The following is a 24,362-nucleotide window of genomic DNA, read 5'->3' as shown; positions in this document are numbered from 1 at the left end:
CTAGGAAATACTTTGCAAGCTGAAAAGTAAACATTCAGTATGCCCTGAGCCACATGCTGAAATGGAATAATTATTGACTATGAAGGCTATAGTGCAAATATTCCAAAATAACTCATTCAGTTGCCAAAATGACATGTTCCCCTTTACCTTTTTTTAATTAAAAACTCAACAGGCAACTGTCCCAGGAAACACAAATTATGCTGTCCTAAGGAATCTGCAGCACGACACACAATATAAAGTAACTGTGGTTCCTTCTTATCCAGAAGGTGATGGAGGCCGGAAGTCCGATAATGGGAAAACTTGTAAGTAAAACTGGAAGGATTTTTCTCTGCTTCACAAAACAGCGGAATTGTTGGCCACAATTTAGTGTAGACCTAGGTGCGCAGAAGCCTCCTGCTTTCACTGAGTTTCTGTGTAATGTAAGACTATGGTCATTTTACAAATAATTGAGATCACCCCATCAGGCTCTTTTGCAGATGTTGCTGGCAAGGATGCAAAGGCAATTTCTCATTCTTTCATGCTGAATTCATAGTTCTTGATCCTTTTCAGTGATAAGGGGGCAGTCATCTTTATATCCCAACCGTAACTATGTTCCCTTGGAAGTAAGGATGAACTTGCTTCCAAACAAGTGTGCATAGAACATTTTTGCAATAGGGAGAAAATCTATTGTAGCCAGGTCACACTTAGCATACTCGGATCCTGCCCTGTACAGATCACTTGCATTGAACCTTTGCTTCAACCACCTGTTTTACAGCCAGTTTTTGCTGATATTTGACTTCGTAACTAAGGAGTTATTCTTTAACTACCATACATTATTGTTGATTCAGTGATGAGAGGAACACCAAGAAGCATCCAAGTTTATAACCCTACAACAAACAGCCTTAATGTCCAGTGGGAACCTGCACCAGGGCCAGTACAGCAATACAGAGTAGTCTATTCTTCATTGCTTGGCACAAGGCCATCAGAATCTGTAAGTAATTTTACCTCTTGGGCTCTTTCCTTATATAAATGCTAAGGAGAATGCATCCCACAATTATTCCTGGATGGTGAAAATAAAATAAAGTGCTCTATTCCATCTTAAAGTTCTGAATGTCATTATATATATGCTCCACATGTTTAAAATGGATAGTAAACATCAGTAAAACAAAATTAAAGAAGGACATTGTTAAATACAAGACCAAGATTATTTGTTAGAAAAATAAAGAGTGGCTAAAAGCAACCTGCTTGGTTCCAGCTTGGAGGAACTCTGGGGAGAAAGTGAATTTATCGCCACCAGACAGCTCACTCAGATGCCTGCTTGTCTAAGCACCAACCGGTTGAACATGCCACGTGGCCTGAGACAATTTCTTCTCATCTGAGCTGGTCATTAAAGAGCACAGTTTTGCATTTAAAATTTTGTAGGTCTTTAATGCCACATACTAGGGGAAGGACTGTAGCTCGATGGGCTAGAGGGTATGCTTTGTATGCTCTACTCCGAAGTTCTCCAGGTAGGGCTAGTGAAGAGCTCTCACCTGTCAGTCTGGGTCAGCAGAACTGAACTAGAGGGATCTGTGACCTGTATAATGGTATGATGGAGGAGGAGATGTAAGTTGCCTTGAGCCCTTTGTAGGGAAAAGGATATAAATCGAACAATAAATAAATAAATAAATAAAATAAGGCAGCTTCATGGATTCCCATCATCTCACTCTTAAAACATCCATGCCAAGATACACAGTATTCTGCAGTCTCTGTGCAGCGGTTGGGAGATTCAGTGTGTCCAAAGGTTGGAAAACTTCACTTAGTATGGCAGCCAGATGAAGCTTGGTGAGAAAGGCTTGTTCACGGCAGTTGCTTCAGGCAACAGCTGTAATGTGCATACGCAGCTTCCCACGTGGGCTGTAGCTCGACCAGAGCCTTTTAGTCTGTGTCACTGGCTCCAAGAATGTATAGCACTTGTGTGCAGACGACTGCTGTGCCAAAAAGTTCAAGCCTGTCATTTTTGGCAATTTGTGAAGGAGAGGCTGAGGACCGAATGAATATTCCAGTGAAAGAGGCTGGGAAGGGAGAATTCTGAAGAATTTTCTCACAGGTCAGGTGGGTTCCATGTATCTTACCAGAAGGTGAGAAAAAATAAAAGATAAAATAAATTGTAAGCAGTACAGGCTGCTTCTTGGTCTTTTGACCAAGTCTTTTGACCACTTAAGACCACTTTGACCAAGTCTTTTGACCACTTAAGATCAAGTGTAATATGGAAGAATCTCAAGCAATGACCTAGGGATGGATGCTAAAATACCTTTCATTGACATTCTAGGTCCCAAATTTTTCAGAAGAGTTACTTTCAGGGCTGGCATTAGCACTGCATCCTAGGAATGTTGATACTGACCAGACCAGACCACATTCCCTGCAGCAAGTAGCTCATCTGCAAGCAACTTGCCATTTTAATTGTCCACAATGTGTCTGATATACCGTCATTGCATCTCTCTCTCCCTCCTCCTTGATTACATCTACATCTACATCTTTCCTTTTTCCTTTTTAATATTTGCAAGATACCTAAGGCAGCCCAAATAGCTTCATGGCCAAGTGGAGACTAGAACTCAGATCTCCCAAGTCTCCAATCCAACACTCTCACCACCACATCACACTATATGAACATACATGGAATGGAAGAAGATGGGAAGCTGACTGACACTGAGCCAGAACATAAATCCATCCAGCTTAGTGCTGTCAACACTGACTGGCGGAAGCTCTCAGGGGGTTCCGCAAAGTCCACTTTGCTGCAAGCCCCCCCTCAAACCTGAGCTTGTTTCATTCAGATAGAGAAATGACAGAGTACAGAGAAGGGAATAAAATCTGTTCTCCCAGTTATTTTCAGAAAAAAGCAGAAATAAATTTTGGGTTCAGTGAAAGTGAGTCAAAAGAGGAGGGATGTTTGTGAATAAGCTTTCTTATTATGAGATCAAGATCAGCTGTCTTCCTTTAAAAACTGCCAGTTTAAACTTCTGTGTTGCTTTCTCCTTAGGTTGTGGTACCTGCCAACACCCGGAATGTTTTACTAGAACGCCTGGCTCCTGATACTCCCTATTCGGTAAATGTTGTTGCTTTGTATGCTGATGGAGAAGGTGATCCCAGCGTTGGACAGGGAAGAACAAGTAAGCGGAAAGCGTTTTCTTGCCAAGCCATAGTTGAGTGTTGTGAATTTCTCCATCTTAGCTCCATCGGTACTTTTAAGTACTCTCTTCAGCATTAGACATTGCCTGAGGATCACGGAGTGCTATTGCTTTCCTGTTCTGTGTTGCCCCTGTGGTGATGACAGCTTTGGTGCTGGTGGAGCCTGGGTAACAAGGAGCCCCTGTGAACTGGGCATATGGGCTGGATAGGGATAAGTGGTGCTGGAGCTGGAAGCCGGACGAACTACTTTGCATGTTGCTTCAGCAAGCAGCAGATCACGACTAAGCCTTAAGTAAATGTTTGGGTTCCTTTAGGCTCGTTAGTCTTGCTTCTACACTGACTAAGACCTTTCTCTTGAAGGCCCCTGGTCTGCTGCAACAGCATGGAGGTGGCTGTGTCATGCTGAAGTTTTCATGGCTGAATTCTGATGATGACAATGGGACCTGCTCTAGATGCAGGGAAACATGCACTGCGGGTCTTCCTGAAATACTGGGTCCTGAGGAGGTGGAAGCCTCATGGTATCTTTCTGTAAGCTTCTTTTGTGGGTGAAAGATCAGGATCCTCTAGGAGTTCATGCTCCTGGTCCACAACACCTTTTCAGGCTTTCAGAATGACATCATGAATGCACGTGAGCGAGGAGTGGCAGCTTGCATGAAGCGAGTCCTCCAAGGGTTCCAGACTTCTCTAACCTGGTGCTATTGAGATATTTTGGTTCCCTGATCATTGGCCATGTTGGCCGTGGCTGGTGGGCGTCCAAAACATCTGGAGGGCACAGCAGTGAGAAAGGCAGAGTATTCTAGCAAAAGATGTCTAGAGGGGAGGAGCCTAACAGGGTCATGCTACCCTCTTTTACATGTTCATTATTCACTCTTTGAACATCTGAAAAGGGCTCATGACAAAAATGCTCAGAGAAGATAGGCAAAACAGGCTCATACTAATGACTATACTGACTCCATAAAATTGGTCGCCTTCATGGTTTAAGTCTGCGCAACACCTGAAGCTGTAATTCTACAGATGCATGGAAGGTTATTCCAAGTTAAATTGGTTAACCCCATCTACATAGATCTCTCCTACTTCTGAAATTGTTTTGTTTTCTAATTCTTTATCTGACTTTTCTCATAGAATAGATTAGAATGTGCAAAATTTGCTAATGCAATTTTATTTAGATTGTACATATTTGTTTTTGTATATATGTGTTACAATGAATGTCCAAAATCTGGTGAATGATAACCGAAACCTAAGTGGGATTTTTGACATTCAGTTCTGGGTGTTTCAAAATTGGGCATAAATGAATTTATACTGGATTATCAGTATTAATGTGTATATGATGGAATCAACTTTTCTTTGATGTAAAGTTATCACAAGACTTAGCTGCAATTAAAATCTCAGAGTTTTCCCAGAGAACATAGAACAGAAATTATGTCTAGCAAGTTCTACCTAGGAGCTATATTATTTATTTATTTAATTTATATTCTACATTAAATTAGTCCAAGGACTCTCTAAGTGGATATGGTAAAGTCCCCAATTTTGTCTGGCATTCAGCAAATCAGAAAGGTTCACACATAATTCTGTAGACAAAAAAGGATCATCAGCTTGAAATACATGCATGAAACCAATGGCTAGTCTCCTTTTTTCATTTACTCACCCATTGGATACATTCTGTAATTTATCACCTTTGTTCTAAGCTCTCAGACAAGTGAAGACAGGAAGCTAAATTTTGGTTCTACTATACTCAGTAATGCTAGATACACCATACTACAAAAGTGATACCACCAGGCATCAATTCAATTGGTTGCTTATGAAAATAACTGTACTAGAATCACCTAATGGGTCTCAATGAGAGTTGCAAGGACATAACTCAGTCATGGCTAATGTAAACCCTATTGAGCCCAATGGGTTTACTCTAAGTATACCTAAGGGTGCAACTATATGTGAGCATTTTATGGAAGTAGGATATTGCAACACTTAATGGTGGATACAGCAGGCACCTCACTGTGTGTGTGCTGGTGAGGTGAGGGGCTAAATTTTGGATTACGTCTGTTGGTATGGCGCTTCATTCTGTGTCTTTTCCTATTTCAGTGCCTCGCAGTGGGCCCAGGAACATCAGAGTCTTTGATCCTTCTACAAACAGCCTTTCTGTTCAGTGGGACCATGCCGACGGGCCTGTGCAGCAGTACAGAATAATATATTCTCCTACTGTTGGAGACCCAATAGATGAATATGTAAGTGCTGTTGGGATGTTTTGGAAATGTATTACAGCTGATTTATTTTGGCTATAATGCCAAAGTTATGGCATATTCAGTTTCTTCTATAACAGTTGTGCTTATTTCCCAGTTTGCTTTCTCCCAGCTCTCAGGAGGTGGTGTTCTGAATGAAACCACCTCGCCCACTTGCCAAGGGCATATTTAAAAGATGGGTATGTATAACCACCCAGCCTGCCCTGCAGGCTGTGTACAGACATTAGCTTTTTGGAGTCCTGGAGGCTCTGCTGCTGTCGCTCTTTTTAAAAAATGTTCTGCCATTGTGTTTGTTCAAAGGCTATAGAAGAGCTTCAGACTATTTCCCAGAAAAGGCAAACACTATCCCCAGCGATATATTTATTACTCCTGCAATAATTGGAATGGATCCAGAATTAGTCACAATTAAAGCAGGCTTATTAGAATAACTGGGGCTTAAGTTAGCGATGCTTATTTATGTGACTGATTACTTTGCAAGTTTACTTTAAGCGTGAATAGATGTGGATCCAACCAAATATTTTTTATATTTTAGTTTGTTGGTTATGTGGGCACCTACTAGATAGTACCCATCATGAGTGAAAGGCATCCATTGGGGGAAATTTTGTAACTTTTTAAAGGTAGCTCTTAAAAACTGTGATTTGAATTCACATAGCAAACACAAAGCTTTTTAAAAAAGAAAGATAAGGCTACCTGCTTACTGCTAGCAAACCACTACCATTTTAAGAATAATATATTATTCCCCCGTATCCCAATATCTTTTCTTCTCCAGACAGAGTGTACTTCAGTCTGTAGCACCGGTGTAAACAGTAGAAAAATAAATTTACAGGCTTCCTATGTTTCAGGAAGGAGTTGTTTGCACTGTTAATTTTTGTATAATTGTCAAGCAACTGAACCGGAACTAATGCTGCTATGGCAATATAGAGTAATTTTATCCTCAGTTGCACAGAGTTTTTTGGTCCCAATCCAGCACAGTTAGGAACACTTAGCTAATTTTATCTGTTTGAGCTCACTGAAATCAAGGAGCTTAAGTATGCATTAGTGCATATTGTCTGCATGACAGTTGCTAAATATAATCCAGGTTTGCTTTTGTAATTTGAAATGTTTGCAGTACCACACAATCCTGTGCATCTGTATAGATTTCTGTGAACCTATATTATCCAGATGCAGAGATGGGTAGCACATGCTCGATCTTATCATGTACCTCTTTAATATAAGCATGAGTGGTATTCGTGGATTTTGGCTCTGATTTCTTTTTTCGCTGGTGGAGGAAAGAGTTCTGCCAGAATTTTTGTAATTTGCACTCACAGTAACTTCCTTTTCCTAATTTGGCAGCTCAGCTTGCAAAGTGCATAGCACAGCCAAGTTATTTTTCCATAGGGAAGTTAATGGCATGACTTCTATTGAGTTCTGCGGAAACATTGCACAGCCCATAAAAGTGCCCATAATTGTTCATGATAGTCACTTAGTACTGAATGATAATATATCTTGCTGCACTTTGGCATTGTACTGGACAAATATTGTACTGAGAATGGTATTCATATGGTATGAAATGGTTCTCTCCATTTTACTGAGGGAATTTAACTCATTTTGGAGAAGCCAAATTAATGGCAAACCTTTTTCAGAAGGATGAGGATATTAAATATGAATGATTCAGATGAATAGTTAACACATTAAGTATCTTTATTTGTAAAGATTTTGCAACCATTAACCTTTCTAGTTCTTTCTGATGGCTTTGCCTTCACACTGTTAAGCTATTTTAGGTTAAATTATGCATATATATGAGTTCTTCTGATTTTAATACCATTTTGTATCAGGGAAGTAACTGTTCTTCTGTTTCCAAATGTCTGAATAATTCTCCTTATGGCAAGAGTCTAGCCACTTATTTTTTTAAATGCTGTTTTAAGTACTTTCTACTAGCAGAAGTACCTCATGAACTGGCCCCTGCTTATAGAATCTTTGAATCCAAGTCATAGGATATGTTGTATTCACTGTAGTGCAAGAGGTGTATTTATCAATGTCTTACTACTGCCATTTGAGCAATTTACAATAATCTGGCATTCATGGAACTCCACTTATGTTCTAGACAACAGTCCCTGGTAGAAGGAACAATGTATTGCTACAACCTTTGCAGCCAGATACACCCTATAAAATTACAGTTGTGGCAGTTTATGAAGATGGTGATGGTGGACAGTTGACAGGAAATGGAAAAACAGGTACATTTGAAATAATATTAAATATAGTACTCTCTTACTCTGTTTTTAATGTTATTGGATAAGTTCATTAAAATTACTCTGAAGTATCCATGTTCTGTGCAGTGAGAAAAACTTATATTCTTCTTAGAATAAAGATGATTGGGGTGAGAAGATAGTGTGACACTTTTCAGACATTTAAGGATACTTTGAAGGAACTGGCATTTGGTTGCTATTCTTTGTCAGTTGAAGAAGTGAGTGACTTTTAAGTCCTATTGAAATCAGTGGAATTTAAGAATCTTTCCATTTTTCTGGAAAGCATTCATTGGATAGGATGCAAGGTTTCACATATTTCCATATCTCAGATGAAGCTCCAAACAACCAGGAAATGCATTTTTTTCTATAATGCAAGGTGGTATTAGGCAAATACTTTTACTGTAAGATGCATAAGTTATAGTGGGTGGCCGCTTCTGGAAGTGCTGTCTGATTGGGAATGATTGAATGACCCAGAGCAGAATTACTTACCCTTCATCAGAGGCAAGACTGCAATAATGAACCATCAAGGGTTGCATTAAGCATCCCCCTGTTTTGAGCTCCCAGGAACCTTTATTTCTTCATTTTCTCGCAGCACACAATTTAGAGATTGCTTGTGTATCCTGAGTTCCTCTTGGGCATAGGAAATGTGGAAACCCTTTTCGGCTATCGAGTCACTCACCTTGGTCCAGGAGCTCCTGTCAGTTACATTGGTGCATACAGCCTCCCCTCACCCCCACATTACATGGTTCTGTGCTGCAAGTTCCACCTCACAAGAAGGCCAGATTCACTGGAAAGACAATCATTCTAGGTAGAAGAAAAGGAGGACTAAATAAGAGATGGGCTGACTCCACCAAGGAAGCCACAGCCTTGAACGTGGAACAGGGATGCCACGGACAGGACATTCCGGGGGGGGGGTGTTCATTCATAGGGTCAGCATAAATTGGAGATGACTTGAACAACAACAACATGCTGCAACTTAATACTGTTAATATTTTTGTTTTCAGTTGGGCTGCTTGCTCCTCAGAACATACACATTTCAGATGAATGGTACACACGATTTAGAGTTTCCTGGGATCCTGCACCATCTCCTGTTCTTGGGTACAAAATTGTGTATAAGCCTGTGGGTAAGATCAGAAGTTATAACTTTATGTATATGTTTCAGGGATGCACAACTTTTTCAGCCTTGAGGACGTCACCAGGAGTCTGCTGGGATAGCAGGGATTACACATGTGTGTGCAAGCATGAGCACACATGCACCCCCTCACATACAAAATGCACACATACACACACACCCTCAAACCATTAACATACATCTCATGCACCCCAGCAGCAACAGTTCAAAGTCTTGTAGCAACAGCATCTGTTTCATATCACAGCATGAATGGAAAACCCCCACTATCATTCTAAGCTGACCTCCATGCGGGGAAAAAAGATGTCCTAGGAATAGAGCCTGTGGTTCCTGCTGTAGATTCCCATTCCTAGAACATCTGTAGAACATCCTAGCAAGCAGGCAGGAACCTTTAAGGACTATTCCTTGGATGCTGCAGGAACATTCCACAAACACAGCTCCTGTGTCTGTAACTGCAGAGCTTGTTCAAAGAGTATTTTTCCCTTTCCCAACTTTCTTTACTACAGCTGCAGAACAATGCTGGGGATCTCAGCCCACCAAATAAATCTTGTGGGTCTGCTGTTAGCACCCCTATTTTGAACCCCAGACTGGGCCTTGGTCATTCTTGCCCATGGAGCTCTCTGAGTAACTTTTTAGGGCCAGCACTGCCTCTCAGCCTAAAGTGCCTTGCATGGTTGCTGAGGGGATAAGAGGAGGATCATGTAAGCCATCTTGGGCTTTTTGGAGGAAGAAATGGTGGGATATAGATGTTACCATAAATACGGACAATAAATGTATGTGAAAGTAATTTTGCCAGTGTCCTCCTAGAGGCTGCTGCCAGTTAAGAGTGGGCTGAGATAATGGTCTAACTCACTATAAAGCGTTTCTTTGTAGCCCTTGCAAATTAGAACTCCTTGTTTCATTCCTTTTCTTTTAAGGTACTGATGAGACAATGGAAGTGTTTGTAGGAGAGGTGACTGCATATACATTGCACAACCTTTCTCCTAGTACTTCCTATGATGTAAGTGTTTATGCTCAATATGATTCTGGACTCAGCGCACCTCTGGTTGATCAAGGCACTACATGTAAGTCAAAGTCATTTTTCAAGTATGAATAATGAAAAAAACCTTTTTTTACATGGGCCAACTTTGGACTAGTGAGAAGTGAGAAAAATAAGTTATTCCAACAAGGAGTCTTCATCTGTCAGAATCTGTCTGCTCTAGTTTTGGAGAAGTACTATTATACTGGACTTTCAGCCAAGCATGTTATTGTGCCAGGAAATATGCTGTCCATAGTTACTAGGTGGGAAATCAGACAAAATTCTGTTATCTAGTACATTATATTCTGTGTGATGTAACTTCTCCATGAAACTCCCTAGAAGCTGCTTTCTTCTCCAGCAGTCTTCCCCAACCTAGTTTCCTTCCAGATGTATTACATTCCATCTTTCCTTACCATTGGCTGTGCTAGGCGAGGTAGATGGGGGTTGACGTCCACAACATCTGGAAGAGTGGGTTGAGAAGACTGCACTATGTGATTGCAAGCTTGTGTTTACCTCCCATGGAGAAACCATGGAGTAAAAGGCAGACTGCTTTGGGAAGTTTTAGAGGAGGGCTTTTGAGCAGAAATATTATAAAGTACCTCCTATTTTTCCATTGGAAATTGTCTCTGCTAAGGACACTTTACAGTGGACAAGCAGCCATTGAGCTAGCATTACATGTGGCTGCATTGTAAAATATAGTTTGGCCTCAAGAGTTAATTCTCTGCTATCTTGCTTGCCTGCTTTGGAATGGCCCATTATGTGATTTGAATGTAGCAACATTTCAGAGAAACTTCATATAGTGTTTTTTTAGAATAACTTTTGTAGATCCTGCTTTTGTTTAATTTTTCTTCTTTCTCAGATAGCTTTTGCCACAATTCCTAGTTTCCTGGCTTGTTTTATTTTCTTTTCATGTGTGTAAAGATTTTAAAGTCATGTTAAATTATTGGGTGGATGGTGCTGCTGCTGCCATTTTCACATGTTCAAATTTTGAGCAAATACTTAGGGAGTGTGTATCTCATTATTCCTGTCTGGATCATCTCCGATTCATGTCTTGTGCAGTCTGACACCATTAAAGCTGTCATTGCATCTGCACTTCACTTGGAGGTACTTACAGCATTTCTAACTTTTAAGTTATAGTGAAGGGAAATGTACAAGTGTGTACCTGAATAGTCCTTCCTCACACTTTCTGTAGTATCGTACAAAGTTCACAGTCGGTATTTCATGATTAGAGTTGACTTCCTATAATTATTTACCATATTTTCATAGTTTTCCTTGTTTTCCCCATGTAATTAATTGAGCTTTTTTCCTTTTAAACTTTATAGTGTACTTGAATGTAACTGATCTAAAAAGTTATAACGTGGGATGGGACACTTTCTGCATCAGATGGGCAGCTCATCGATCGGCCTCTTCTTACAGACTGAAGCTAAATCCTGCTGATGGTAAATCTTATTTATACTAATACAGTAGTATGAGATGATTGAGTTGTGCCAAAATGAATACGGGGACTGTATCATGAGAGACTGGTGTTTCCATCTAGGTCTTGCAACACTTGAACAGCAAGGTCTCCTTTAAAGCCCTAGTGACAAACTTTCCATGCTTATTCATAACTTATTCCCAGGTTGTTGCTGGTGAAGTGCAGGGAGGGAATTAGAATCTGGAGGGCAAGGATTCTGTGACTTTCAGTTCTGTTGAGGGGTCTAAATGGAAAACGTTAGGCAATGAGCCTGCAGGCACCAGTATATTTGCAAGTATCCTTCCCTGATTTCATTCTTATGGCTCATATCTCAAATATACTAAGGACCTTAGAGGTACCCAACAAACTGAGAGTAAAACCCCTGTAGATATCTCAGCCTGCCTTTCTGGGGAGTACACACTTTTAAGAAATACATAATGTTTTAGAATCTTCCTCACTGTATAACTTGGAAGGACTTTCTACTTGACAAATCCCTTTTCTTCCTCCCTTCAAGTCAGAGAGCCTTAGCCAACAGATAGCTGTAACTGAAATGGACAGGCTTAGCCAAAGGGTTGTAGTCTTGACTGAGGATATGGATTATGCATTTACTGGAGCTGGGAAAGGCTGGGAAGAGCATGAACAACATGTGTCTCTCTCTGGCCAAGAGTTCTGATCAGATCCTCTGCCTCTAAGAAACAAAACAAGCCTAGTGCTCTGAAACTTTAAGATCCTTTTACTTCCTCCTTATATTTTCTGGATTTCCTCTGTACTATTTTCTTCTTCTTAAATTTATGTGGTTGGAGATAAGACTTTAGATTTGCCTGGACTGGGAAGGGCAGAGGACATGACAAATCCCATTTATTCCAGAGACACTGCATATCTTATTCACCCACAGCTCTCCATAAAATAGTGCTGTTGTTTCAGTGCTTATGGGAGCTTTTATGTTCTTTGGGTCCCTTTTCCAGCTGTTCCCCCCTCCCCCATTTCCCTTCAGTCAGGAGGGATTTTTTTTTTTTTTTGGTCCCTCACATTACAGTTCAAGGAGCTAAAAGTTATAGATAATGTCTTTTCCTCATTATTGCATATACATCTCCTCCTATCCATTGCAGGGTATGAATAAATAAATGCGTAAAACAGTTAATCCTACATTATCTCTGCTGCAATGCTAGAAAGTGCTTTTATTCCCTTTTGTAAGTTTTTTGGTAACTATGGCGCCTATTGACATTATGACACTGTAAGGCAGATCAAAGAAAGGACCAAGACCCAAATTTTCTGTATCACAAGCAAGCATGTTGCCTGCTACGCAGTCCTTCCCCTCTACAGTTATGTCAATAAACTGCTACCTATTTTTCCCCTTCCATACCCTACCAGTGCTGTTTACCACTCTGTGGCTCAGATGCTCCCAAGCCTTTTCCAAGAGTTTTAGAAATTAGAAGCAACATACAGCGAAGTTGCTAGCAATCCTTTGTACAACCATCCCCTTCTTTTCTGTATTTACTTTTGCTTTCTACTTGCAGACATCAGACAAGTACCCATAATGTTCTATATTTCATTTATTTATTTATTTAAAACTGTTGTATCCTGCCCTATACATGAAAGTATTTATTAAGCCCTCTTTTCAATGTTTTATCCACCTACAGGATCTAGGGGCCAAGAAATTACAGTGCGTGGAACAGAAACAAGTCACTGTTTTACTGGCCTCTCGCCAGATACCACTTACGATGCTACTGTCTTTGTTCAAACACCAAACCTAGAAGGGCCTCCAGTATCTACCAGGGAGCGGACATGTAAGTGACTGGTGGGGGTGATGACTAGTAAAGCACGTGAAAAGAATGGTTGTATGCAACATTAGTCTTACCTAGCATAGATCCATTGGAATGAATTGACTTAAATTAGACTTAACACTGGTCCCAACCCAATGTGGTTAAACCCAATGCTATTATAATTCTTGACCTTGTAAACACTTCTGTAATACTTTTTATGGAATCTTGTTTTCCTCTGCTCTCCATTTCTGAGATCTCTGGGAATTAGGTAACATATGGGGGACGTGGTAATCATACTGAAAGGATTTCAGAAAATGTTTTAATCCCATTCTGCCCATTCTGTTTATCAGACACAATGGCTCAATCTTTTGCTAGAAGAGTATAATGCAATTACTGCTCTTGAAAAGTTGGATGCAAGTTCTTTGCATATTTCCTTGGGTATAACTCTCACTTAATGAGACGTACCTCTGACTGAACCTTTACAAGATTGGGGTTCATCTGTTTGGAATCAGCAGTCTCTTGCTAAGGAATGCCACCTTGTTTTACTAGAGAAATGAACAGTTTGTAACCCACTGAACTAGAATGCAGCCACCAATCATATATTCTAGCCAGTCAGAGTCATGTAACTTCTCAGCTGTCCCCAATCTAGTTTTGCAGACCCAAGTAGAACGATTAGAAACTTAATACTTATAATTGGATTGTGATAAATATTTTTAAACAATAATTTATTTTCTTTCTGAAAGCATATCATGAATACAAGTAATGTTGGCAAAGTTCCAATAAACCAACTTGCCAAATGAACATCTATTAGTTGGATTGCTCTTCTATAAGATGTGAATAATTAAACCAACAAAGTTAAAAATATTTAAGATGCAAAACATTTAAATTGATTATTTTAATTTTAGTAATCAAGCCAACAGAACCACCAACACCGCCACCAACTCCTCCTCCACCTCCAACAATCCCACCTGCTCGAGAAGGTAAATCTGGTTGATGATTTTGTCTTATTTCTGGCATATCTATGAAAACAGGGCATTGGAACGACTATTAGCTGGAAACACATGAGAGGGACTTCCCGTCATGGCATTTTCATTTTAGAACTCCCCTGTCAGGCAGATTAGACTAGCTCTTTCAGCATTTGCCATTTGGTGAGCAAGGAAAATATTCTTGCTCTGCTAGGTGCTGAATGTCTAAATGCTGGTCATTGATTTTGCTCTCATATATTACTAAATACATTTAACAAGGAAGTATTATATTTGTTATAATACTTACAATGTTATAGTCTACGCCATTTTGAGAGCCCTGACTGAAAGACAGAGTAAAAATATTCCAATTAATTGATTAATTAAAAGAGCACTCATTTCTCCTGAGCGGTGACTTAAGTTCTGTTCAAAGGTGTATTTGATCCTTTATCTGTTTTTAAAAAAACATTTGTGTGCACCCCTCTTTTAAAGCCTTCAGATAATTTTGGCTTTTGTGTTGGTAATTCTATACCTATGTTTGGTCCATTTGAGTGAATAAATATATTTTCCATAATTGCTTGTTAGATGTATTCTGAAGGTTGAAATGAAATGTTTCATACACATTTTCATTAGAATATCTCCTGCAGTGTGATCTGTTAAATGACCTCTGACTTCAATGTATCTTTCAGTATGCAAGGGAGCCAAAGCAGATATCGTCTTCTTGACGGATGCTTCCTGGAGTATCGGGGATGACAATTTCAACAAAGTTGTGAAATTTGTTTTCAATACGGTTGGAGCCTTTGACCTAATCAACCCTGCTGGAATTCAGGTTTGGTTATTCTGTTAAGTATGAAAAACTGAGACTTAAAGATTCTTAAAAGAAGCCACTAGATTCAATGTTGGCTGAAGCTAACTGGGTATCTTAGACAGATGCTTCTCTTTGCTCTATGTTTTATGTGTATTCCTGTTGCCATAGTTAGTGGGAAAGGATCCAGGTCATTGGACAGTTTGCTGATTCTGGGAGTGCAAGACATTATTATACAGTTTGTTAGAAAAGTCTTATCATTCATTCTGCCCAAAAATAGAAAAACTGGCCAGCTAAAAACAAGAGTATGATTTTAACGTTTGCAGGATGGAATGGCCTTAGTGAAGGCAGAGGGATTTTATTATATTTAGTGGTATATAAATACTACAAGCAAACAAATATATAAATAATACGACAGCGCAACTGTTTTGTTGTTGTTAGTCGCGAAGTCGTGTCCGACCCATCGCAACCCCATGGACCACATTCCTCCAGGCCTTCCTGTCCTCCACCATCCCCCGGAGTCCACTTCAGCTCATACCAACTGCTTCAGTGACTCCATCCAGCCACCTCATCCTCTGCCGTCCCCTTCTTCTTTTGCCATCTATTGTTCCCAGCATTAGGCTCTTCTCCAGGGAGTCCTTCCTTCTCATTAGGTGGCCAAAGTATTTGAGTTTCATCTTCAGTATCTGGCCTTCTAAAGAGCAGTCAGGGTTGATCTCCCCTAGGACTGACTGGTTTGATCATCTTGCGGTCCAAGGGACTCACAGGAGTCTCCTCCAGCACCACAATTAAAAGGCCTCAATCCTTCGGCGCTCAGCCGTCCTTATGGTCCAGCTTTCACAGCCATATATTGCAACTGGGAAAACCATAGCCTTGACTATACGCACTTTCGTTGGCAGGGTGATGTCTCTGCTTTTTAGTATGCTGTCTAGATTTGCCATAGCTTTCCTCCCCAGGAGCAAGCGTCTTTTAATTTCTGGGCTGCAGTCCCCGTCTGCAGTGATCTTGGAGCCCAGGAAAATAAAATCTGTCACTACCTCCATTTCTTCCCCATCTATTTGTCAGGAAGTGAGGTGACTGGATGCCATGATCTTAGTTTTCTTAATGTTGAGTTTGAAGCCAACTTTTGCACTCTGCTCCTTCACCCGCATCAAGAGGCTCTTTAGTTGCTCTTCACTTTCTGCCAAGATGATAGAGTGGTATCATCTGCATATCTGAGGTTGTTGATATTTCTCCCAGAAATATTAATTCCAACTGGAGATTCATCTAGTCCCGCCTTTCTTATGATGTGCTCTGCATATAAGTTAAATAGGCAGGGTGACAATATACAGCCTTGCCGAACTCCTTCCTCATTTTTGAACCAATCAGTGGCTCCGTGTCCAGTTCTCACTGTTGCTTCTTGACCCACATATAGGTTTCTCAAGAGACAAATAAGATGGTCTGGGACTCCCATCTCTTTAAGGACTTGCCACAATTTGTTGTGATCCACACAATCAAAGGCTTTTAGCATAGTCAATGAAGCAGAAGTAGATGTTTTTCTGGAACTCCCTAGCTTTCTCCATGATCCAATATATGTTGGCAATTTGATCTCAAATTCCTCTCCCTCTTCAAAATCCTGACTGCACTTCTGGTAGTTCTCAGTCCACATACTGCTGGAGCCTAGCTTGTAGGATTTTGAGCATCACTTTGCTAGCATGTGAAATGAGTGCAATGGTGCGGTAGTTTGAACAATCTTTGGCATTGCCCTTCTTTGGAATCGGAATGTAAACTGACCTTTTCCAATCCTGTAGCCACTGCTGAGTTTTCCAAATTTGCTGGCATATTGAGTGTAGCACTTTTACTGCATCGTCTTTTAGGATTTTGAATAGCTCAGCTGGAATACTGTCACCTCCACTAGCTTTGTTGTTGCTCATACTTCCTAAGGCCCATTTGACTTCAGATTCCAGGATGTCTGGCTCGAGATCAGTGACCACCCCATCGTGGTTATCAGGGATGTCAAGCTCTTTCTTGTATAATTCTTCTGTGTAATCTTGCCACCTCTTCTTAATCTCTTCTGCCTTTGTTAGGTCCCTGCCATTTTGGTCGTTTATCATGCCCATCTTTGCATGAAACATTCCCTTCATATCTCCAATTTTCTTGAAGAGATCTCTGGTCCTCCCTATTCTATTGTTTTCTTCTATTTCTTTACACTGTTCATTTAAGAAGGCATTCTTATCTCTTCTACCTATTCTCTGGAATTCTGCATTCAATTGGGTGTATCTTTCTCTTTCTCCCTTGCCTTTCGCTTCCTTTCTTTCCTCAGCTATTTGTAAAGCGTCCTCAGACAGCCATTTTGCTTTCTTGCATTTCTTTTTCTTTGGGATGGTTTTAGTCGCTACCTCTGGTACAATGTTGCGAACTTCAGTCCATAGTTCTTCAGGCACTCTGTCTATCAGATCTAATTCCTTAAATCTATTTGTCACCTCTACTGTATATTCATCAGGGATATGATTTAGGTCATACCTGAGTGCCCTAGTGCTTTTCCCTACTTTCTTCCATTTAAGCCTAAATTTCGCAACCAGAAGCTCATGATCTGAGCCACAGTCAGCTCCTGGTCTAGTTTTTACTGATTGTATAGAGCACATAGTCAATCTGATTTCTGTGTTGACCGTCTGGTGAAGTCCATGTGTAGAGTCATCTCTTGGGTTGTTGGAAAAGAGTGTTTGCTATGACCATCGTATTCTCTTGACAAAATTCTTCCAGCCTGTGCCCTGCTTCATTTTGTACTCCAAGGCCAAATTTACCTGTTATTCCAGTTATCTTTTGGCTTCCTACTTTAGCATTCCAATCCCCCATGATGATAAGGACATCATTTTTTGGTGTTAATTCTAGAAGGTGTTGTAGGCCTTCATAGAACTGGTCAACTTCAGCCTCTTCAGCACCAGTGGTTGGGGCATAGACTTGGACTATTGTGATGTTGAATGGTTTTCCTTGGATTCGAACTGAGATCATTCTGTCATTTTGGAGGTTGTATCCCAGTATTGCTTTTCCTACTCTTTTATTGACTATGAAGGCTACTCCATTTCTTCTGAGGGATTCTTGCATGCAGTAGTGTACCTGATGGTCATCTGAATTAAATTCACCCATTCCTGTCCATTTTAGTTCACTGATTCCTAAGATGTCGATGTTCAGTCTTGTCATCTGTTGTTTGACCACATCCAGCTTGCCTTGATTCATGGATCTTACATTCCAGGTTCCTATGGAGTATAAATCTTTACAGCATCGGACTCTCCTTTCACCACCAGATACATCTGCAACGGAGTGTCCTTTCGGCTTTGATCTAGTCACTTCATTCTTTCTGGCACTACTAGTACTAGCTCTCTGCTCTTCCCCAGTAGCATATTGGACACCTTCCGACCTGAGGGGCTCATCGTCAGGCGTCATATCTTTTTGCCTGTTGATACTGTCCGTGGGGTTTTCATGGCAAAGATACTGGAGTGGGTTGCCATTTCCTTCTCCAGTGGATCACGTTTTGTCAGAGCTCTCTGCTATGACCTGTCCGTCTTGGGTGGCCCTGCACGGCATAGCTCATAGCTTCATTGAGCTACGCAAGCCCCTTCACCACGACAAGGCAGTGATCCATGAAGGAGCAACTGTTTAAAAGAACCCTATCATATATGGTAACAATCTAGATAGATCACTTGTGTCACATACAGATCTCTTAATTGCCAATAAATCTGTGTATGATGAATATATTTTTCAAAACTGTTTTTGGGATTATGTTATCCCCATCACGCACCAGGTTCTGCAGATCATCAGCTACCTTTTTCTTTACATGCTTATGTAATACCAAGTCTTTCCCTGATGATCCATTTCTCTCCATTATTTTGTTACTGAAAATGATTGATAAAGCCCTCATTGTTGGAGTGCATTCTTTCCAGTAGTATTAGATTTACGTTTCCATTCTCCTTTTCAGGTTTCCTTTGTTCAATACAGCGATGATCCAAAGTCTGAGTTTCATCTAAATACGTATGATGAGAAGGCTCAGGCACTGGGAGCACTTCAGAATGTTCAATACAGGGGGGGAAACACAAGAACAGGTAAATTTGGGTGGATTACTACATATTAATTCCAAGTGATCATCAAAAGCACTCACTGTCTTTTATTATTCCATTTATTTTAATTGTATTTGATTCCACTGTTAATGTCCAAGGCAATGCTTCTAAAATAATAATTGGAATGGGTAACTTAAAATGGACTTTGTTTCATAATTCACAGGCAAAGCACTAACATTTATCAAAGATAAAGTCTTAACATGGGAAAGTGGCATGAGGAAAGGTGTTCCCAAAGTACTTGTTGTTGTAACAGATGGTCGGTCACAAGATGAAGTGATGAAAGCTGCAGCTGTCATACAGCATTCCGGTAAGCAATTTTTATGTGATAGGATTTAAAAGGACTGTAATTCTGCAAACCTTTTCAAATGCCAGATTTTGCCTTGATCAGATAGCTGGGTTATAACATCATAACCATAAGCAAGTATTTCTGAGACATGCTTGAACTACTGCATGGCTTGTCTTAAGAACATAACACTTGAAAGCTACCTTATGAATGCTTAGTAAGGCAGGAGGAATTCCTTTAACTTGTCCCCTCTATATGAAATGGTTTTCAGAGAGATGTACTTCTCAGAGGTGGCATTCCCATTGTGTACCATTCTGTTCAGAGTTATCTACTTTATTTTCCTTGCAGTACCGGGTAGAGATCTTTTATTTTCCTCAGGTTCTTTCATACAATTTTAATCTGAGTTTGTGCTGGTTGTTTTGTTTGGGGTTTTATTTTTTTGTGGTTTTAACTTATTTTTCTCACTTTTTAAATTAGCCACCTGGGAATATGTTCAAGAGCAATAGAAATTACTGATTTTATATGTGTACATAAAATATTGCATATATTTACATACATAATGTATGTGTGCATATACTGATAATACACACACAAACTGATAATATATATATGAAAAATCTTATGTAATATTATATTCTCTCTTTTTAACCTTCTTGAGATATTGTGAATAACTTAAGGATGAATTCCTTTAATTTTAACATAGCTATATCATTTTTTCATGTGTGGCTGAATGTTAAAAGTAGATACAAATAAAATGGATGTGGTTGCATGAAGGGCAGAGATTGATTGAGAGAAAATGTGACTATACAGAGAATTTCCTGAAACAGCAGGGTTTGGAATCACAGAATAGGTGAAAATGATACGTGAGAAGTTAGAGGATTGATATGAAGTGGAAGACAACAAGTAGTTGTTTCTAGAAAATGGTTCACTTTCTGCAACAATGTAAAATAGTAATAGTAGTGACTAAAATGTGTATGTAAGAATAAGGAATAGAAATGAGGAACTTGATCTATAGAAAGTGATATATAGTAAAATCTGCTATGTGATCAACCCTTAAGAAATACTATTTGAGAACAAGAAAATTTTTATTCTAAATGTCTATATTTTTCAAAAGCACTGAAAATGAAAAGTTTGCTTTAGAGATTAACTGTGTTAACAGTTTGATAGTGGGGATTTCAGGGACTGTGTCACAATAAGCACCCATAAGATACAGCAAAATTAGAACTGTCCCTCAATTATTTTGTTTTAGTTTGTTGCTAAGCTTTTGAGCTATTAAGCAATTAGCAACACAGTCCTAAATTGACACAAATACAACTTTCCATTGCTTCAGCTGAAATGCCATGCTATGTCAGATGAGGAAGAGCCAAGCAATCCCTCTCATTAGCTGTTTTAAAGCCCATAATCTTTGTTAAGTGCCTGAATTGCCTTGCAAATATGTTCAGGCCCTGTTAGGCATTTCCACCTTTTGTGTGTTGCAATCTGGAATTGAAATGGATTTAATTGGCATATTTGCATTTGATGCATGCAAGATGCTCAGCATTGTGAAGAAACAAAGTATTTTTATTGTGCCACAAAAAATAAGTAAACAAACCCAAGCCAGCAATTGTTAGTTATATAAAGCACTCATCCCCTTTTCTGTAACATGCCTGGACAAGCTCTGTTGGCACCCATTGCCACTTGCTGTAAGTTGCTGAGTGGAGTCTTCCTGTGTGCAATTCTAGTGCCTCATGGTCTCAAAACACCGGGTTCTAGAAGGTCCCAGAGTGTGTTGGAGAGCATCTCTTTATCATGAAAACTAAGGAGCTATCAAAACAACTCTAGGATAAAAGACGCACCAAAACCAAACCAAAACAAAAACCCCACTGAAACTGTGTATCCCCTGGAAGACCATGAAACCCATCATTACAAAATGAAGAGAATATGGCTAAACTATGGCTCTGCGTAGGGAAGGCCATCCACCAAAACTTTGTGACCAGATAAAGAGGAATTGGTTTTTGAAGCAACGAAGAGGCCAATGATAACTATAAAGGATCTACAGAGATCTGCAGCTGAAATGGGAGAAACTGACCGTGGCAAATTGAACACCTGGGCACTCCACATGGGCTCTATGCAAGAATGCAAGAAAATCCTATTGCTGCATCAAACCCCTCTCTATGTCCATTCAGAGTCTGCAGAAAGGCATGTTGGAGACACAGCAAACATGTGGAAAATAGTTATTTGTTCTGATGAGACCAAAACTGAATGTTTTTGACCTTGTTGCAAAATGCTGTGTATGGTGCCAAGCTATCAGTGCTCACTGTCTTAAACACCATCTCCATGATGAAGAATGGTAGTGGCAGAATCATGCTGTGGAGTTACTTTTCCATGGCAGGGACTGGGAAACTGGTCAGGACTGAGGGCAAGATTGATGGAGCCAGATATAGGACAATTCTACAAGAAAAGCTCTTTTAATCTGCAAGCAACCTGGAGCTGGGGTAGAGGTTCACCTTGCAGCAGGGCAGTGACCCTACACATACAGTCAGAGAAATGCTGGAGTGGTTTACAAACAAGAACCAGAATGTCCTTGAATGGCCTAGTGCAGACCAGACTCCTGCCTGATTGAAAATCTGCAGCAAGACTTGAAAGGTATTATTCACTAACGATCCCCATCCAATCTGATAGAGCTGGAGCAGTTTTGCCAGGAAGAATGGACAACCATTGCAGGATCCAGATGAACATGCTCATAGAGACTTAACCCAAGAATACTGTGATTGCTGCCAAACATGCTTGTACCAAATATTGACTCAGGAAGGGAAGACTTATTCAATCAACATGTGCCAGGTTTGCCACAACAAAATATTTTGCAGTGTTGAATACCATTGGAACTTGAAGCGGTAGCAATGTAAATGAAACCCATTACAATTCCAGGTTGCAACAACAAAATGCAGAAAAGTCAAAGTGAGGTAAAAACCTTTTCAAAGCCTCATATGGACATGAGACCCAGCACACAGGAGAGCTGTCACTTCTGTTGTGTATTTCACCATCTGATGTAACGGTCTTTCACTAGCAGGGTACTCCTATAAGCTGGTTTGTTAGTGGGCAGCAGCATTTAAAAATATCAAGGACTTTCAAAATGCTACAGCTTGAATTGCGTCCACAATAGTTCTGAAGAGCCAACATCTGTTTTCAGAACAAAGATCTAGAATAAAAGTTTTAATGACTTAGCAGTAGGCAAGTCAAATGGGTAAATAGATGTGTTGCCCAGGGATGTGATAAGAGAAGAAATATAACCGCATACAAGGAGAAATCTGATGGGGGATTTTAGTCTTCTGAGATTGAGAGAAAGAGAGAGAAAGAGGTGGAAGAATCCCATAGTCTGAGAACTGCGAGAAAAAATATGGAAGTAAAATAGCTGTTAGTTCTCAGTGTAAACCATGCTGTATGTGTAAGCTTTTCTTCAGAACAAATTTCATTTCTTTCCCTCTTCAGTGTAATATGCTTTCCTTTTCTTACATCATGGACATTTAAAATGTAAGGGGTCCTGCATCTGTAGATGCACACATGTGCATGTACACACAACATTGTCCCTCTTAAGAGCTTTGTGCTGCTTCATGGGTTCATCCTAATATAAGTGATGGATTAGTGCTATCTTTGACCTAGAAGAACTTGAAGAAATGTTCCTCTACTGATATTAACTCAATTAATATTGCATTTGTAGGTTTCAGTGTCTTTGTTATTGGTGTGGCTGATGTGGATTACCATGAACTAGCCAAAATTGCCAGCAAACCCAGTGAACGTCATGTCTTTATAGTGGATGATTTTGATGCTTTTGCAAAGATTGAGGATAACCTCATCACCTTTGTTTGTGAGACAGCTACCTCAAGTAAGTAAATATCCTCTCTGCACTATCTCCAGAATGAGTTTCAGTCCAGTGTAGGCCATATTTACGTAAAGCACACTGCATGTTGCATTTCATTAAGGAGACAAGATATTTACTTGACCTCTTTGCACATGCTGGTATCATCAAAGGAGAAAGGCAAAACAGATGCTTTGCATGCCGCAGGTCCCAGCTGCAATCCCTGGCATCTCCAGGTAGGACTGTGGAGTCCCCTGCTTGAAACCCTGGAGAGCCCCTGGCAGACAGTGTTGACAGTACTGGGCAAGATGGACTGACTGACTCTAAGGAAGCTTCCTACTCTGCATCAGTATTTCATACAAGTACTGTCTGCATAAGGAGAGCTCAGGCTGTGATGTACTGACTTGCATAAGGCCATCTTTTGAGCTCATGGAAGCCAGCATAGCATTGAGCTTGTACCAAGGACTTCCTATTATTTTTGATGTCATACATTCTTCTCTGGATAACAACCCCAAGCGTTATGCATATTATTCAATATAATCTGTATACATAAAATCAGCTTACTCTGCTTACATAGTTATAAATCAAGCTAGCATATTGAATTGCTTTGCTAAGCTGGAAAGGTGTGGTCCTGCAGCCAGATGGGAGACCACACGTGGAAGTGGAATGGGGGTTGGACTTGATTGGCCTTCCAGCTCTACTGCTATTCTATTCCAGTTTGTAAATTAAGCTAAAGTTGTTTAAAGTTTTAATTCTGTAGTACCTTTTGAGAGCACTTATTTTAACAGGACATAAACTTTAATTGGAAATAGCCTACTTAAACAACTATATTTAATGTACTAGCCTACTTAAACAACTATATTTAATGTACTAGTAATCTGATATAGGAATAATTTAATACATATTCCTATATTAATCTATCAGTACTGCTGCCAAACCTTTTTAGCTTTTGAAGAGAAATCTCTTTATAAGCAGAACACCGTCTCAGATGTGAACTATTATCAAACTGTGGTCCAGTTGTGAATTTCCAGCTTTCTGAGCCAAGGGAAAGTCTACTTATGAGGATAGGTGGAACAGTGTAAGTCCTGTCTTAGGATTTACTTACACTTCCCTGATAGACTAATTCATATTTGTTCCTTCAGTCATTTACCTTCTAACAAATGTAATCATAAAATAAATAATTATCCTGAGGCTTGAGGCTTTGCAACTGGTCTAAAAATGCTGATATCACAAGCATGGAATCTGGACTGTCACACTATGCATTTGTTTATCAGTTCCGTGAGCGACAAAGGCTGAGATCCTTCTGGGCTGTGTGTTCCTGTGTGCACACAGGCACTCTCTTCAGCCTCCCCCTTCCCACTGCGTTCCTTCATGCCTTCACTTCTTGGAAGACAGGCTGTGTCCAGAGTGG

The 24,362-nt window shown here is 40.0% G+C and overlaps 1 protein-coding gene across 6 annotated transcripts in view; it reads left to right on the top strand.

Annotated features, from left to right (window-relative positions):
• Positions 1 to 24,362, top strand: part of COL12A1 (collagen type XII alpha 1 chain) — a 137,550-nt gene that overhangs the window by 76,044 nt on the left and 37,144 nt on the right. For all 6 annotated transcript variants that reach the window (XM_044421608.1, XM_044421613.1, XM_044421614.1 and 3 more), the window contains 14 exons: positions 173 to 302; positions 828 to 970; positions 2,999 to 3,128; positions 5,227 to 5,369; positions 7,468 to 7,597; positions 8,614 to 8,733; positions 9,656 to 9,802; positions 11,079 to 11,195; positions 12,850 to 12,996; positions 13,878 to 13,952; positions 14,624 to 14,763; positions 18,695 to 18,818; positions 18,997 to 19,140; positions 22,814 to 22,978. In XM_044421608.1, coding sequence (XP_044277543.1) covers positions 173 to 302; positions 828 to 970; positions 2,999 to 3,128; positions 5,227 to 5,369; positions 7,468 to 7,597; positions 8,614 to 8,733; positions 9,656 to 9,802; positions 11,079 to 11,195; positions 12,850 to 12,996; positions 13,878 to 13,952; positions 14,624 to 14,763; positions 18,695 to 18,818; positions 18,997 to 19,140; positions 22,814 to 22,978 — 1,855 coding nt within the window. The remainder of the gene's footprint in view (positions 1 to 172; positions 303 to 827; positions 971 to 2,998; positions 3,129 to 5,226; positions 5,370 to 7,467; positions 7,598 to 8,613; positions 8,734 to 9,655; positions 9,803 to 11,078; positions 11,196 to 12,849; positions 12,997 to 13,877; positions 13,953 to 14,623; positions 14,764 to 18,694; positions 18,819 to 18,996; positions 19,141 to 22,813; positions 22,979 to 24,362) is intronic.

This window comes from Varanus komodoensis, unplaced genomic scaffold (genome assembly GCF_004798865.1).
Source record: "Varanus komodoensis strain SLA01 unplaced genomic scaffold, ASM479886v1 scaffold12, whole genome shotgun sequence".
NCBI classification, from domain to species: domain Eukaryota; kingdom Metazoa; phylum Chordata; class Lepidosauria; order Squamata; family Varanidae; genus Varanus; species Varanus komodoensis.
This window is presented reverse-complemented; position numbering and strand designations above follow the sequence as displayed.